Raw genomic sequence first — 16,778 nt, forward strand, 5'->3', positions numbered from 1 at the left:
CTAGGCAAAATAAACACTCAAGATTTTGGAAAATGGCTAACTATAGTGAAAATATTCGACCCCAAAATTTCAAGTTCTACAATTTTATGGGAAGAGTGCCAATTTAAACTACATAAAATCGCTATGAAGAGGTTATGTTCGTCTTACATTAGTTTCACATGCCCTCACAAAAAAGCAATATCATTTCAACGAAGATGAATCCCCAGGAGACAGGTTAAGACATGCGCTTGTGTGGGGTGGTACATCAAAGTGTTACTCAGCTTGAATTAATGCCACACTCTGCAAGTCGTGACTTCTGCATTCACCATCCTTAGTTTACTTTACTTACTCATCACTGAAGCCAGCACCAAAGTGATTAATAAGCCACAACCGGTCAGAACAGCTGTAAATTTGACTAACCCCCTAGCAGGACGGTGTGGGATGTAGAATCGTTCATGATGATGCAGGCTTTGCTGCAGCAGCTGCAAGGTGAAAAGGTCAGCACCCCCCACCAGCAGGAAAAAATTGAGGGGGAGGGGAGCTGCTCTCAAGTCTGAACTCGGATTACTTCCCGTCTTCCTGATGTGGTCCGACCTTGGCTTCGGCATTCCAGTAATGTCAAAAGCACGTCTAGCAACTGCCTCTTTTTGGCCACGTTTTGGCGAGGGCGGCCATCATCTGCTCAGGTCTGATAGCACTTATCACACCTGTCCATCCAGCTGCCCTCATTTTAATGCGTCATCCTTCCCTCACTGGGCGCGGTCCACAGCGACTGCAGCACGTCCCTCAGGATGAGTGCAACACATTCAGCTTCACACCAACGCACATTAAACCCCTTTGTTCAGCAGGATATGAAATAAAGTTATCTTCAGTACTTTACCAGACAGTCTTGCACAAGAAAATCTTCTTCCCCTTAGATTTATCTTCTTAATGTGTAATTTCCAACTTGCAATGAAGACATGAATTAGAATCGGTATGCATACATCTCAGCAACTATTACTGAGCAAAAGCTTCTCTAAAAACATGCTTAGAATAAGCATTTACAAACTGTTTTGGGGTTATTTAGATTAACTGATTCTTCTTGATTGTGACTTGAATAACAGCTGCACAAAACTTCTCACTGGAGTTTTTATTAGTGATCAGGCAATTAAGCCTGTTGAATATCAAACAAGTATAAATCGAAAAACGCAAAAAGAGAACATTGTCTTTGTGACAATCGTGTTGGAATCTGGATTGATTCCCCAGCAGTGGAGCCATGTCCTCTTGGCTTCACTGCGATGAGCCAGAGGTGATATACAGAGAACCGAATACAGGTAGGAAGTGTGGTGCAAACAGCAGCGCATGTTTCCAGACCCATTAATGGGGAGGACTAGACTGATGGCCTGGGTGAAAGCATCTAGTGCTACAGAAGTCAGCCTGTACCGATTATGGACAACCTAAACAATTTCTGCAGTATATCCAGTACTCGTCTTTCTCCATTTCCAGTTTCGTAAACCGGATTTGTCTAACAATATCAAAATAACATTCTTGAAAATGTAATGAACACCATGCCACAGTTTGGGGACTACCCTTCACACACTGCGTCCGACACGGAGACATGCGGAAAGCTTGCCCGGGTGTGAGCACGTCCGTGCGCCCTGTGCTGGACTGCTGCCTCATCCCGGGCCCACCCTGCTTGTGCCCACTGCCTGCTGGGATGGGCTCTGGCTCCCCATGACCCTGAACTGGATGACATGTTTAGGAAACGGATGGGTGGAAGAACACTAGCACCAGTCCAAACTACGGTGTCCAAAAAGCTTTAAGCCCTTTAGAAAGGTCTGTTGGAATAATGAAAGGTGTTTTTATTACACCACTGCTCTGTTCCATCTTCCATCCTCTATGCTATTCCACTGTTGTAACTGGGTAGCATTCTCCTAAAACCGTTTTATAAAGCACTTCTTCCCCTCATACTACTTGAGCAAATACAAGCCGCTGCTTTCCAGCTTTTGATTTTTGTGAAAACTGCTTTATGCAGCATCTCAAATTGCTGCCAGGCCCTCGCACTAAAGTCTCCAGTTCCTTTGCAGTCCACTTGCCCGAAATCGGCAGCTCTGGAATTGGCTTCTGCCCGTCCAGATTCAAAGTGCTTGCGATCACAGTTTAGTGCAGTGTATCATTTTATTCTAAAGCTAAAAAATAGCCAAGTTTCAGCTGACCGCCTTCCAGCTACCAGACGTAAAAACATTTTTTCCACTTTCATGTTTTGATACAACATTTTATTAAATTTGCTTCTCATAAGCGATCATGTCAATATGAAAAGTAATGGAGTATATTCGCAGAAGTTAGTCACCACCTCCAGTGGCATCTGTTTCACATCGCCTGCTTTTGAATCACTCATCTCTGCTTATTACACAGCAAGACCACAGGCCAAGACCAGAATGGGGGTGAAGCACCGAGAGCTGTAATTGGAAAACCGCTCCCAGCGAGTGCCTTGGCTGACCTATAAGAACATAAGGATAATTAATGGAAAGCCTCACTCTACCTTGCTGTGCAAACTCAGTTATTTAATATGGACATTAAGTTCCAAACTTTTCACATCCTTTAAAAGTAGACACTACCAGGGACAAGTGAATGAAAATCTCCTGGATCCCATTTTTATTCAATCATCCATAACGAGGCATCAGAGGGGCCATGTATTTGTCCCGTCCACTCTCACTTCGTTAACCATGGGTGGTACTAGTGAACATAACGGCACAACTGCAGACGGGAGACAAAGTAAACAAGACTAAGATAAACTTCTCCTCTGAAGCCATGTGACATTCGCAGCATATGACTTTCATAACTTCCACGCTCATTACCCTGCACACAATCGAGCATGTGTTTCTGCAGCATGTCCCAATTCCAGGTCTCCCCAGTGGTCAGACCATGGCTCAGCATTCTCCAAACTGGAATTCCTCTGGGGTCCTCCACATGATCACTATGTAAAATAAGTGGACACCATGCTGTGCACCCAAAGAACAGGCCAGGGCATTTTGTAACAGTCACAAATTTAAAGTTCAGCAGTGGTGTGAAGGGAGAAATTTAAATTAAAAGATCAGAGTAAGGAGGTTATTGGGGAAAAAAATGAACACCACAACCATCTTGCACCATTAAAGGCCTTTTCCCTTTTCCTGGTGGAGGCCATATCGAAAGCTCACTTAAAGGGGGCCATAAACAACAAAGGAAAACTTGCCCCTCAGATATGGCATCTTGCATAGCCAGCATTCAAAACGGAGGTACGCGGTGAGCACCACTTTAGGTTTTAAATGTGACATTTCAAGTTAAAGAACTCTTGTACCACTGTGGACAGCCAACAGACCTATCTTTTTATAGCTCCTGATTGTGTACACAAATTACATGCAAGCGTGCATACAAACAGGACATTCACCTAGTCGTAATAATTACCAAAACCACATTTGACAAAATTGACTTTTTAAATCAGACGGCATTCAACCTAGTTGCAAAAAAGTGTACTCCTCGATTTAGTAACTTGTAGGACCCACTTTGGCAACAATAACTGGAATTCAACATTTCCTGTAAGAATTTGTCAGTCTCTCACTTGGAAGGATTTCTGGCCCCTAGTTTTCTTGGAAAACACATGTGCATCTCACTCCACCTGGTGGCCAGAGTTCATCCCAATTCCACATTATAGTCATGTATTCAATGTAGATCTCGTGCCGCAGACGTCCAAGCTCTCCATGTCTGAGCTCCTCCATGTCTACACTCCCTCCTGCAGGCTCTGCTCAGCCGAGGCCAGTGCGCTGCTCACTAAGTCTCAGAGTTTCAGTCACCCTGACGTTCCTGTCACTGCTCCACTGTGACGGCATGCCCTTCCTCTCACCCTTGGAGAGAAATGGACTTTTTAAACCCAAACTTTACCAGGGTCTACATCTGATTATCCTACAATCTAGATAAGCCTGTATGCTTTATTTTTTTTCCTTTTATTGTACTTTTTCCTTTATCACTATGTGCAGTGTTTGGAAGGGTGCTTTATAAATTAATAACTGTACACCACAGTAATTCTCAAGCACTCTAAGAAACTACCACAAACTTTTTACTCTAGAAACTTCTGTTTCTCTCATGCTTATACCCTTATTTAGAAAATTTAATGAGTCTGGTATTTAATTTAATCTAAACAGAAGGAACAAAGTCTTGATTTTTTTCACAACTGATTATCTGCACATAATCAAGTTAAAAATGCATTGTAGCTATGGGGTGGGGTATGGAGAGAAATACGAGTCTTGCCAACAAGAAAACAGCATTAGGACACTAAGGAGCATGAATCCTAATTCTCAAAAGATGGCTGAGAAACTGCTGAAGCAGAAAAGCTCACAGCCTGAGGATATCATGCACATAAATCACGCTTCAAGGGATGACTGATGCAAATAACTTAGTTTGTTTATTCCAGATGAATTGGTAGAATGACTATCACAAGTGCAAGAAGCCCGTGATTCTAAGTCACACTTAAAATGGTTATCACATGGCCCATAAAGGCACTGTTGCAAATGCCGGAACAGTTGAATACACCCTCTTTCAGACAGAGGACAGCATACTGTCCGCACACCTGGACGTCATGTCCACCCAAAACCAACGCATCCTTTCAGCTCAAGGACCTGTACCTACAGACTAGTCCAAGGGTTCCCGAAATTCAGAGACTGAAGTAAACCCATGTCTAGGACTTCAGAATGTAGTATAAATATGAAAACACCCTCCCCACCCAGTTGCACATTTTATTAAAAAATGTCAGTTAACTTTAACAGAACTTGCTGATAAAGTTAGTTCACAGGTGGAAACCAAAACAGCATCACAGAATAACCTTCCTAAGAAAACGGCAGGTTTGTGTGGTTCCCATCAGGGTGTAGGTCTAGTTTGTTATTCAGCATTGAACTAACCTTTAGCCAATTAATTCATTTCAATTTTTAACAACGATTTCTTTCAAACCAGATTCCAAAGCCAGTTTGACAGCTTCTAGAAAGCTCAACATTACAAAACCAGCAGTGATTAATGTCACCGTTTCAATTATACTCGAGAATGGGAAGCATTATCCACATATTTAGTTTTATGGAATAGCGTAAAATTCAGTAATATCTGCACTAGAATATTTTAAAGGTTCCAAAATTAAAACCAGTTTTAAAAAGTAAAAAGTGAGCAGGCCTTCCAATTAAAATTAATTTGCATATGGCTTGAATACTGAGTTATACTTAATATGCACAAATATTAGGAACAGTGCAAAAATCTGGAATCCTTACCAATTTGAACTTGGTCAGTCTGACTCAAACACACAAATGCCGACGTGTCGTCAATCCAGGACACCTGAATGTTACCTGCAAGTATAGAAAGATAGTCAGATAAATGGTCCTTCCTTTCTGTGCCATGAACTAAAGGTTTTCATCTACCATCAAGTCTTACCAAAGGCACTGAAGAGCTGGTACAGATCGCTCGTTTTCCACTCTTTTGGAAAGGTGACGTAAAGAACATGGTCTCTCTTGGGCTGCACTGAGGGCAAAAAGTAGGAAGGTTAAGCAAGGGGACGGCCACTATGACAGGAGAGGTGACTTAACATTAATGATCTCAAAACGGACTGAAAAGAGTCCAGAACTGAAATTACTCACAGTCGGGTCCACTTATATTGAGGTACGGAATGTCTATTACCCTCATAAGGAAAAGCCTAGAAGAAAAAACTTTTACTTTAAAAATTCAGGAGGTGTGCTTGCCTCAAGACATTCACAAGATAACATCACTTCCACACCGTTTAGTCACAAATACAGTATGTTGATAGACTTTCCAGAAGTGGAGGGTTAAAAGAAACTATTTTCTGGTACAAATTAGATTGTCGAATGCACACCCCACAACTCCTTCAAACTTAGTTTTATTAGTCATGCATATTAAAAATGTAAGACTGTACATACAGAATGTGATCACAAATAAGCTAAATCAGACTAACAATTTGCAAGGACATTTACTTTGATTTTACCCCCCCAGCTTCTTTTTACTCAACATGTTTTTTGCATGGAAGGTTACAGGGCTCCGTCATGTTTTTAAAATTTTATCTTTTCCTCACTGCTAAAGACGAAGATGGATGCTATACAATTCACATTTACTCAATTACCTCATCGAAGGATATTTAAAACTTCCCACAGTCTACAAGTTTAAATGAGCTACTTAAAATCAACGCGACACTGATCATGAGTTTGTAGAAGCAAGAACAGTACGACTGCTCTTGGAGTCAATGGACTGGCCCACATAAGAGTTGTCCCAGCTGGCAGTCCTACGCAAAATGGACAGACTACAGTATGTACTAAGTGTGAAGGTAACATGAAAACCACCCAGAGCTTTTCTGCTGCATTCTGTTTCACGTTTAAATTTACCACAATTACATAAACTTGTTCACCTTCAAAACATGGAAAAGTCCAACAGTAAAAAAAAAGTTAACCAATGTATCTTAGATCTTACTTTTTAATCTTTCACTCAAAAAAGTGGAGGTTTCTCAGTCACTAGTGGGCTGTTCAATCTAAATAAAGATTGAGTAATGCAAAAGCTACAAAGTCTCTCCTGATAAAGGTAATGCAAGGCTGGAGTAGCTTCAGGCCTAAAACCATTTAGCAAAAAATTAGTTAATTCAGATGTTATTTTGAACATGCACTACCCAACCACCAGATATAACACAATGATATCTGATTTGGCTGAAAACTCTTTAATAAGTAGTTCTCAAGTTGGATGAAAATTCTGATTTGCTAAAATACAGACGTATTCTTTTAAAAATAACCTCTTCCTCTGTGGTCAACCACATTAAAAAAAGTAAGAATTTGACCTACTTCCTATTATTGGATTTTTGCCCTATTGGCAAGTGTCAGTAACCCAACTCTCGCACATATGTTCAAAGCATTTTATGATTAATTTGGAATTTGTTTAGAGCACACAGTAAAGGATTCAGTTACCGAGTAGTTAAAGGGGGCTGTAGCGATAACTTCAGGGTAGCAACAGATGCAACACGGCTACTTTCAGGAACACGGGACGTTTTCTGCAAGCACACCTTAAGTTCTTTTCAGGATCCGTGTTCCTCAAAAATACCAAACCTTATCTGGATACCTGCCACCCCTTCACTTAAAAATAATGCAGTGTTTGCAGTACCTGTAAAATGCTTATTTTATCCATGAAGAGCAATAGGAAGCATTCAAGGTTTTGCTAATCTAAAAAAAAAAAACTGATCCCACCCAGTACTTACTTGTTGAAGAAGGGTTCAATGAGCTTGGATCTGGCAGAGATGTGTTGTTTTGGGGGAGTAAGAAATGTTCCTAAGAAAAATAAAAGCAAAGACTTACTGCTGTAATGTCACAGATTATTATTTAAAATTAGCAATCCAGGTGATCGTTTCAGACTCGCATGGTATCATATTTGCAGGGAAGGTCAGTCAATGTGTTATAAAAAAAGTTAATGCAATTCTCAAGCAACCACAAAATCCATACCAAAATAGTTTGCCATGGAGATGAAGCAGAGGCCTGTGATATAAGCATCATAGCCAGCTTCATGGAGCTGTTCCGATGCAGTGTCATAGCTAGGGAATCCATCCGCACTTTCTGAAACAAGAAACCAAGCAACTTAAAATTCTAGAAAACTGCATGGGACAATACTCATTAAAAGCTAAAACAGGGTGTCTGAAATTGCCACTGAACCAGCATGGTTGGTTATGTTTTACATATTTTGCCGATTAGTATATATTACATTTTGCGCCATCTATACAACCGTCTAAAATGTTTGAGGTTACAAAGTCAGACAATACAGTGAAACATGATGTTCACATTAAGAACACAAGCATTGTAACTGGAAGTTTTACATCAAAATTCATTTCCAGCTCTTCAGTCTCAGTTTAGTCTCTGTGTTGAAGATCAGGAACTGAGGTCTGACAACTGCAAAGATTTCTTACCAACTTTTGGGGGTTTGAAAGGTGTTTCTTTTAATTGCTTTTCCAATTCTGCCAATGAAGTGTTGTTAATAAGCTCCTAACAACAACCAGAAATAAAGCATGTTAACTTGGCTTATACAATAAGAAAATGGCAACAGTTCAGTACAAACAACGTCTTTTCTGGTTGCTAAGCCATTAACAATCTGATCTGAATACCTTAAGTGTTTCAAGAACATGGCTGAACAGTCTGTCCCCGACTCCAACAAGCCTCTTAGAACGGCCTTTTGGAATTCTGCATACTTGTATCACATTCCTCTATGTGTAACATTCCTTTGTGACCAGAAATTATCCTGGCCATTCTCATTGGAACTCTTCCCACTAATATTTACACACCAAGGTGACCAGAAATCCACACAATTTTCTAAAAGATGTCTTATCGACACATTATTGATAATTGTTATATCATATTTCATCACGCAGTCTATCACTTATGCTCCCCCCCCCACATTGCTTGGAAATTAGTAACAAATGGTTACTATGGTTACTTGCAAGCAATACTGTGCTTATCTCGACTTAGTTCACCAGGTCCAGTCCTGAAGTGTGCATAAGCTATCCTGTAACAAAAACACAGCATGCAAATGGCAAAAACCTCAGCCATGCTGCCACCTAGAGGACAACAGATTCTCATTTCACTTTGCTCACCAAATCACATCATGCAGTAGTGCCCCCAGCCCCTGTAATGTGGGGGCGCTGTGGTGCCTTTTTATCCAGCTGAGATCTTAATCACAGGCTCACTGATTTCACTTTTTGGTGGCACATTATAAAATCTGCTTTTAGCTCTTAAGGTAAAAATGTGATTTGTAAAACCAACCAACTCAAACAACTGCTGCAGGAAAATAAAGCTCACTTCTCCTTCCTACCCATCTGTTGATTGTAAACTGACCACCTATTAAGAATGATTAGTCAGATACATGGGTAAGCAAACAGAGAAAGCTGCTGAATATTCATGCTGAAGCCACTGGAAACCAGACCCTTAAAATACAGTTATGCGATTGTCGGTTCTGAGTAACCTCCTTCCTCGCTTAGCCAGCGCTGGGAATTTAGAGCTCAGCTGGAACTGGTCCCCAGCCTGGGCTGTGGGGAACTACTGCTCCAGCAGGCTACAAGGACCATACCTTAAAAGGCTGCGTAGAGGCCATAAGCTTGGTGTCCAACAGCCTAAAAAACAAGTCAGAGGATGAGCGATACAGGGAAGAAGTTCAGCAGGTGTGTGGTCCACAGGACCGGGACTGGGGTTTGTTCTATCCAACCTCTATATTCACAACTGAAAACTTAAATGCGTTAAATGGCTTTAATCTCTTAATCATGATTGCCCGTTTCCTTTTAAACTACTGCGTTTTCCTCTCAACCATCTACTCCAGCTCCAGATATTCCCACTAAGAAACGCGGTTTTAAGCTCAGCTGGAACAAAAGCCTGCAGGTGTTGTCCTGGAGTAAGAAACCCTAATGTATCCGGTTTCCTGCATCTTAGAAAAATGGAGATTCACAAGTTGAACAGTATTAGGTATTCAATCTAAATCTTTACAATTTCATAACTGTACATGTAACAAACGTTACCAATACGACAAGTCACAAAACGTACTATTTGTAAGCATTGAAATTGTAAATGTAGGAAGTAGTAATAAGCTTACCTAGGGAAGACGCACATTGTAACCTCTTTAAATTCATTCAGGGCCTAGAACAAGAGGGAGAAGTATTCATGTTTATGTTCCCATCAGATTTAAAATCAAACACAGCCAGGACCTGACCTCAAGATTTCCCATCTCCTACACATGGTGCTCAAAAGATCAAAACAGCCACTTAAGAAATTAGTTCAGAAGAAATCTAAAGTGGTTTTCAAACTACTTAAGATAAAATTAATTTCACATAGCTATTAATATTAAAAGCAATACAAGAGAAGTCATTTTGAATCGATTCATCACATATCCCAAAAACTCAGTCAAAAATTTTTACAACTTTTTTAATCCTTATAAGCAGTTCTGCAGATCAGCTCATTCCCTTGCCCTGAACCCCTTCACCACGGTAATAAAACACCTACCTCTGGCAGCGGGCAGTAGAACTGATGAATTGTATGCATTACATCTAACAGCATGTTATGACCAACCACAAGTTTTCCCTGCAAGTGAAAAAGAATAAGAGACGGATTTGTGACCAGTCAACAGTAACCCCGACTACCCTTCTATCATTTACAGACAGTGAACCCCTCGGCACTAGATTTTACGTCTTCCTTCATCATAAAGGATAATTTAACATTTACTCAATTTTGGAATACTATTGGAATACTTGCCGACTTTGAAATGGCATGAATGACTCTGGAGAAACCCACAGCATCATTCAGCTCCTCCTGTAAAGAGAAAAATGTTATAATTTGTGGCACAACTTAAGGTAAAAAAAATCAAAACATTAAATGGCATACCTGCTCTTTTTCTTGCTTATATTGTTCTCTCCGTTTTCGCTCTTCTTCATCCACCTTGCTGATTAAAATACATCTCTCTTTCTAAGAGACATGAAGAACAGTAGAAACTTAAGCAAAAGCCAACAATCCCCTGTACCACAAGCCTCACCGAATGGAGCTGAGAATTAAATATTTTGGGCACTGCAGAGTGCATTAGAGGGAAAATCACAACCGAGACCGATAACGAATTTAACCACTTTACAGTTATTACAGTGCTTAAAATACAAAATTAAGACCAGCCTTCACACACCCATCTTCTCACCACAATTTTTACCACCAGGAACAAGATTCTTAAACTACACCTGAAAATGAAGAAAAGCCAACATATTTGGAGTTTTCAAACAAACTTTTGTTTTTAATATTTGCTTAGCTGTTGTGGAAAGAAAATTTACAGGAATCCCTCCAAATATGATGGATGTGAAAAGCACAAGGAGTCTACTCGCCGAGTGAGGACTGCACTAAAACCCATCTATGATGTGCCACCCATTAGGAAAGTACAGAAGACCCTACAGGAGTATCCTTGAGGGCCTCAACTCAAACAGCTGATCACCAAGCTGCACAGGGGGGAGGACATGCTCAGAATGCTCAGAACATGGCATTGGTGAAGACACCCTGCTTTCCCAACCTGGCATTGCCCAGCACGTGCTAAATATTGCTACCACTCCTGTGCCACGTAACTGAGTAACTGATTACTCAGCAAAGGAGAAATAAGCAAAGTCTGCGATTCTATAAAACCACAGAACACAGATGCCAGACACCACTAAAGCAAGAATGTCCATTTAATGAAGTTAATACAACTGGCAGACAAATTGTACGACTCGATAACCTAGTCAGGTAAGAGCACCTTTTCAGCATTTTACTGAAAAAATGAGAAAAACTGCAATTAACCATTTTCTGCAGTCTCTCCAGTTATAGAATAAAAACACTTGGGCTTTTTGAAATGTATTTTGTATAAAAAAGCACTGTAATACTGGAACTTGATCAGACAAATTGATCATTGAAGAGCAAGAACTTCCACTTCTTCATGAACCGTGAAGTTGTAATACACCACAACACCCTGCAGCTGTACCATTGTTTAAATACAGGAACTGCTGTACTTTGCATTTTCTAAATGCACTTAATACTGACTCAAATCTAACACTCTAGTTCTTCGGGGTGTTTGATATAAGCCCTTTCAAGCGATAAGCAAATACAGTGACTACACGACCTTACCTTCTCCGTTTCAATTGTTTCTACATGAACACCCTTAGGGTATCTGCAAAAGGAAAAATGGACTGACTTTACTAGGGAATTTTTTGAAGCCACTGCTCAGTAAGTTTGCAATGGCACAATATTTCTAGACTGAGTTAAGAAAAAAAACAATTTCACTTCTCACCACTACCAATAACTGTTCCATTACACTATGCATTTCAATTTTTTGCATTAAATCTTTATCACGACGTGTACTCATCATTTGAAAGTCATTTGTAATTTTGATTTCAGCATCTCGAAAGTAAAGAGCCATATATTGTAAATAAAAAAAGCAAATACTTACTTCCAGTTTAAGGTTTGATAAATTAACTTCCTCTGATACCTAAAAACAAAAAAAAGAGTACTCTGCAGATCTGGCCCAGATTAAAAAGCTTTGAGAAACAGTGACTTACCAGTCATGGTAGCAGAAAACAACCGAACCAGGTAAAGAACACTTTAGCATTCAAGAAAAAGCAACAGGTGCACCACTTTCATCACTGGTGCTGTAATCACAGCTGCAGCACCATATTCACTCCCCAGCAGGTGCTAGAGAGCAGGCTATGCAACAGCAAGACCTTCTTCAAACTGTGAACACAGATTCTACCTTGGCTATAATGTGTTAATCCGAAGCAACGTCTATAGAGTGAGATGTAGAGAGACAGCTCTGGGATTTAAGTCAGGGTAAAAACATACACCCCAATTAGATATTGTGCAACAACTTGGCATTCCATTTAAAAAAAAGGAAAAGTTACCAGCAAAAAGCCCACGTGTCAAGTAACTCTTGACATAGCTCTTACCCAGTGCACGGAGGCAACTCCACGCTGGTCTTTCCTGCAGTATTCAACAAGCCTTCTACTTCTTCGCTGAAACAAATCCAGATAAGAAATTCTGTCACAGGCCCCAAGAGGAATCACACCCTGCACAAAAAGTTCATAAACTGGCAAATAAAGGCATTAATGAGAAACATTTTCTGCTTAACTTCCAACAAGAGTTTAAAAAAAAACATGTCCTAATATCACTTGAAGCCTAAGAAAAATCCTGAAAGTTACACATTTCTGATTAAAGTTATTTTAAAGCATTAAGTTGTTTATGTGAATCAATAGTATACTGCCTGAAAACTATCTAGTCACCTTGGGTTACTTTTACAAGTAACAAGGAGAAAGTGAATACATACAAGCATCCAGTACACCAACCAGAGTTTATATTTGACACAGTAAAACACACATCAGCTGGAGGACATCAGTCAGACATCCACTGACTGCACAAGTAAGCCACAGTCTAGACCCAAGCCCAGCTATGTTCAGTCATAACTACACAGTCAAACCTGGCACCTCAAGAAGCTTCAATAATAAAACATTTTGGCTTTATTTCCATGATTCAAAGTGGAATTAATGTCTTGTTCCTTCATAGTCTACATATGGACATTGCTCTGTGCTCCAACTTGGAACAGTCAATTAACACAGTAGACCCAAACTTCAACACCTGGAGGGTTTCAACCTGCATTTCAAACTTTGAATCAACACGGAGCCACCATTTACATGCAGTTGTGACTCAAAACAGTCTGGCCACTAATTTCAAATACTTGGGCACTCCTTGACATGAAATCTGCCACAGAAAGCTGAGAGCTGGAGGGATGCAAAGCTTTATTTGTACGTCTACAAAGGCAGGAAACTGGTCTTTATCACACAAGGTCTTTGACACATCCAAAACAGTAAATCCACCTGCAACTAGATCTCTAAGCATGTCTATTTTCTAGAGCGTTAACAGAAACTCAGAGATCCTCACTCTGAAAAACTGGATACTTACACAACTTTGTTGATGAAATCCTTGTGCTCCTCTGGTACGTTGAACGGTCCCTTAGAGGAGTTTGGGGAGATGAAGGACGGTGTTCCAGCACCATTGGACTGTGATCGCTTCTCCTCATACTGTTCCCTTAGCTGACTCTCCTCTTCTTGATTCAGATATGGTATCCCTACAGAAAAGGGCAGCCTGGTTGAAGTAGATTTCCAGAAATGTCAGACTGTAGGTGCCTCCATGTGGGAGTCTGTCCTATTCCTCTTGTCGAGTCAGGACAAGCATGTGCCTGATCATTAGGTATATGAGCCTAAGAGCATGAGAAGCTACACTTCCTATAAACTCACCCCACAAATGTTCAGTGGGACTCACATCTGGTGAGAAGGGCATTTCATGGCATAAGTCAAATCTTCTTCTCAAGAAAACCACGGGGACTGACAGGGTCATGAAAGGATGAGCCCGCAGGAAGGGTGGCAGGTGAGGTGTCGGGCCTTGATCAGTGCAGTTGTAAAGCAGATGGACTATCATAACCATTAGAAACACTGGTTTGCAGCAAACGGGCAGCTGCAAAAACCAGCACACTAGGACTCCCAAGTCTTAAACTACAGCATCTGTACAAAACACCCGTTTTTAACAGCCATTAGCACATCCTTATGCCCATCCTGCACCACCCATCAGAGCCCTGTACTCAAAACCTTGATTCACTGCTCAAGAGGATTGTTGGCAGCTCCCCTGACCCATCACAGCCCAGCCCAGGCTCTAAAACACCAAAGGCACAGCCGTTTCTCTGTTCCCTTGAGAGAAGCTACTGTGCCTTTCTTGATTTTCACCAAGCTGGATGTGTAAAAGGTCCTCAACACCTGTGATTGATTAAATCAGCGATGAGGTGACATGCAACACAGTCACTTGAGTGCACTGTGGCTAATCAACGATCAAAACAAAATAAGAAAAAAGTACTGAATATCCAAATATATATGGAGGATATATAGTGCAGTCCATAAATATTTGGACAGTGAATTTCTGCTGTTTTGGCTCTGTACTCCAGCATATTGAATTTGAAAGAAAACAATGACTACGAGGTTAAAGTGCAGAATGTCAGCTTTAATTCGAGGGTATTTACGTCTATACTCGGTGAACCATTTAGGAATTGCAGCCCTTTTACGCATGGTCCCCCCATTTCATGTCACTCTCCAAATACTTACGGACCGCACTGTATACAGAGCAATAACGTGTTATTGGACCTCCACTTACCATTGCAAAATACTTTGTTGAAGTCAAATCCCTGATTTGCTAGAAAATCTATACTGGAACTCTGAAATAAAATGAAACCCATGTTCAGTATATTGAGAAAAGAAAAGAACATTTCAAGTGCTCATTCAAAACAGTTCATGAATAAGAAACAGAGGCAATCTTTATGACAGTTAAAAACTATTACTATGGACCCCAAACAAAAAGATGACACTGGTGTTAAAGCAGACGAGACCAGACTTTCAGCTCAGCAAGTAATACAATTCAATTAGGTTTCTGTACAGATGTGGGTTCTGTACATTGGAGTTACAAATGTTACAAGTAGCTATCTTAGCATATTCTAGCTTTTCAAAAGTATGAGTTGCATTTTTGTTCCAATTTAATGACTTTCATAGGTCTGAGGCCCATCAGCGATATAACCAACAGCCAGACTATTTCCCGCTGAAAGAGAATGTCCATTTACCCCCCACAAAGGCTAAGGATAAGACTTTGAAAGTCATGGAAACCTTTATCTTTTAAGGAATAGGTTATGTAAAAAAAGTAACTTTAAAGAAAATAACTTACTTGACAGACAAACTTAATATCTGGTGAATTTCTATTAAAGGGCTTTGGAAAGATATAAAAGTTAAAAGCCTTCATGACATACCTGCGGAAACAAGAAGAGGAAAAGCATTAACATAAAAGACAGGATGACAAAAAATCCACTTTAATTTATAAGCAAGTTAAGAAGAACTCACTTGGACTCCGAGTGGTCATATTTAAATGTACATAGACCAAACTGAAAAAGCAGAAAGTCCATGGAATGCTTGAAGGAGAAACCAAATGGATCACAGGATTAGTGGAAGGTGAAATGAACACAAAACAACTGCAAACATGGCAATTAAAACCGACAAAAACTATATTCCCATTGAAATAAAGAGAAAGTGGAATATTTTCCAACAAGCGCAGGAAAAAATGCAAGAACGACCATTTTAAAATGATGCGCAGGTCCCGTAAAAAGCATGGCGTGAGAATATTAACAGCTTACTTTTTAAAAAGATTATAAATTAAAAAACACAATGATACTCTTAGTAATAAAGCAATGTGGTGTACCTTTTTCAGTTTACGATACCTCTCTTCTGGCGTATCCAACCCGTTAGTTAACGCACTTACAGAAGGTCCGTCGCTGATCCCTTCAGTGAATTAAAATACGAGTTAAAAATTCCTGAATACGTTACTGAGCTATACCAGCAAGAAATAAAATGCATAGAACCAGTACTACCCACACGAAACTCTCACGTGTCTTAACTGATAATCTGAAAAATAAATAAAACGTACCTGAAAACTCTCCATCGATGGCAAGAAAATCCGCTTCTTCGATTGCACTGTATATCGCGTTCAAGCGCTCTTTAAAATCTGCAATAACAGGCAGCAATATTAGGTAGGCATGCATGCACGCTCTTTACCATCATTTTACTCATGTCTGAAAACAAAGCAAACAGTACGTTTTCTCTCCTTAACATTGAATAACAGCAAGTAGTTTTTTAAAACGCGTATTTCTGGTGGCATATTTTCACATCGAGACCGTTTACACTGTGCAAGACTTACTTTTCCTTGTTATCTCCATTCCTGCAGAACCACAAACAGCCGAACAGGCGTCTCCAAAAAGCGCCCTTTAACCTTTTTCTCACAAGCACTTCCGGGGCACGAGTTTAAATCACGTGGGTTTCCCCCAAAATGACCTGTTCGAGAAGAATTGGTCACCAAATCTCCTGCCAAAGTCTGATTAGCTACTATTCACCGAAATTAAAACCCACCAGGAGTCTCTTTCTGTTCTCTAATCCTTACTGTAAGGCCGGATAGGTCCACTTGTTACAATTCTGCCATAGGAAAGACTGAAAGAGAAAGTCGGGACGTTCATGGGTTTTGTACAGTGTGGAAGCGAACAGGGTTGTCCTATTATGAAGCTTTCTTTGTATCTTTGGTTAGAAACCGGGAGCTTTGTGTTGCGAGGTATCAAAGTCAATATTTTTGTAGGTCCTTAAGCTAAGGACAGGTAAAAACTAGTTTAATTAGGATGTATAATCTAAAACATACCTAGAAGAGAATGAC

At 40.2% G+C, this 16,778-nt stretch overlaps 1 protein-coding gene across 1 annotated transcript in view; it reads right to left on the reverse strand.

The window, feature by feature from the left end:
* The window catches only part of parn (poly(A)-specific ribonuclease (deadenylation nuclease)), a 30,240-nt gene extending 13,890 nt beyond the window's left edge, over positions 1 to 16,350 (reverse strand). Inside the window, exons 1-21 of the mRNA XM_088936385.1 lie at positions 16,275 to 16,350; positions 16,005 to 16,082; positions 15,780 to 15,859; positions 15,425 to 15,492; positions 15,252 to 15,333; positions 14,691 to 14,751; positions 13,452 to 13,617; positions 12,443 to 12,508; positions 11,950 to 11,988; positions 11,628 to 11,670; positions 10,377 to 10,457; positions 10,248 to 10,304; positions 9,999 to 10,076; positions 9,592 to 9,635; positions 9,076 to 9,118; positions 7,922 to 7,997; positions 7,464 to 7,574; positions 7,223 to 7,292; positions 5,610 to 5,665; positions 5,407 to 5,493; positions 5,247 to 5,321 (exon numbers count right to left, since the gene is read on the reverse strand). Of these exons, the coding sequence (XP_088792511.1) occupies positions 5,247 to 5,321; positions 5,407 to 5,493; positions 5,610 to 5,665; positions 7,223 to 7,292; positions 7,464 to 7,574; positions 7,922 to 7,997; positions 9,076 to 9,118; positions 9,592 to 9,635; positions 9,999 to 10,076; positions 10,248 to 10,304; positions 10,377 to 10,457; positions 11,628 to 11,670; positions 11,950 to 11,988; positions 12,443 to 12,508; positions 13,452 to 13,617; positions 14,691 to 14,751; positions 15,252 to 15,333; positions 15,425 to 15,492; positions 15,780 to 15,859; positions 16,005 to 16,082; positions 16,275 to 16,293 (1,480 nt within the window). The 5' untranslated portion in view covers positions 16,294 to 16,350. The remainder of the gene's footprint in view (positions 1 to 5,246; positions 5,322 to 5,406; positions 5,494 to 5,609; positions 5,666 to 7,222; positions 7,293 to 7,463; positions 7,575 to 7,921; positions 7,998 to 9,075; positions 9,119 to 9,591; positions 9,636 to 9,998; positions 10,077 to 10,247; positions 10,305 to 10,376; positions 10,458 to 11,627; positions 11,671 to 11,949; positions 11,989 to 12,442; positions 12,509 to 13,451; positions 13,618 to 14,690; positions 14,752 to 15,251; positions 15,334 to 15,424; positions 15,493 to 15,779; positions 15,860 to 16,004; positions 16,083 to 16,274) is intronic.
* Between the last annotated feature and the right edge of the window lie 428 nt (positions 16,351 to 16,778).

This window comes from Atractosteus spatula, chromosome 18, assembly GCF_055471065.1.
Source record: "Atractosteus spatula isolate fAtrSpa1 chromosome 18, fAtrSpa1.hap1, whole genome shotgun sequence".
Classification (NCBI taxonomy): Eukaryota; Metazoa; Chordata; class Actinopteri; order Semionotiformes; family Lepisosteidae; genus Atractosteus; species Atractosteus spatula.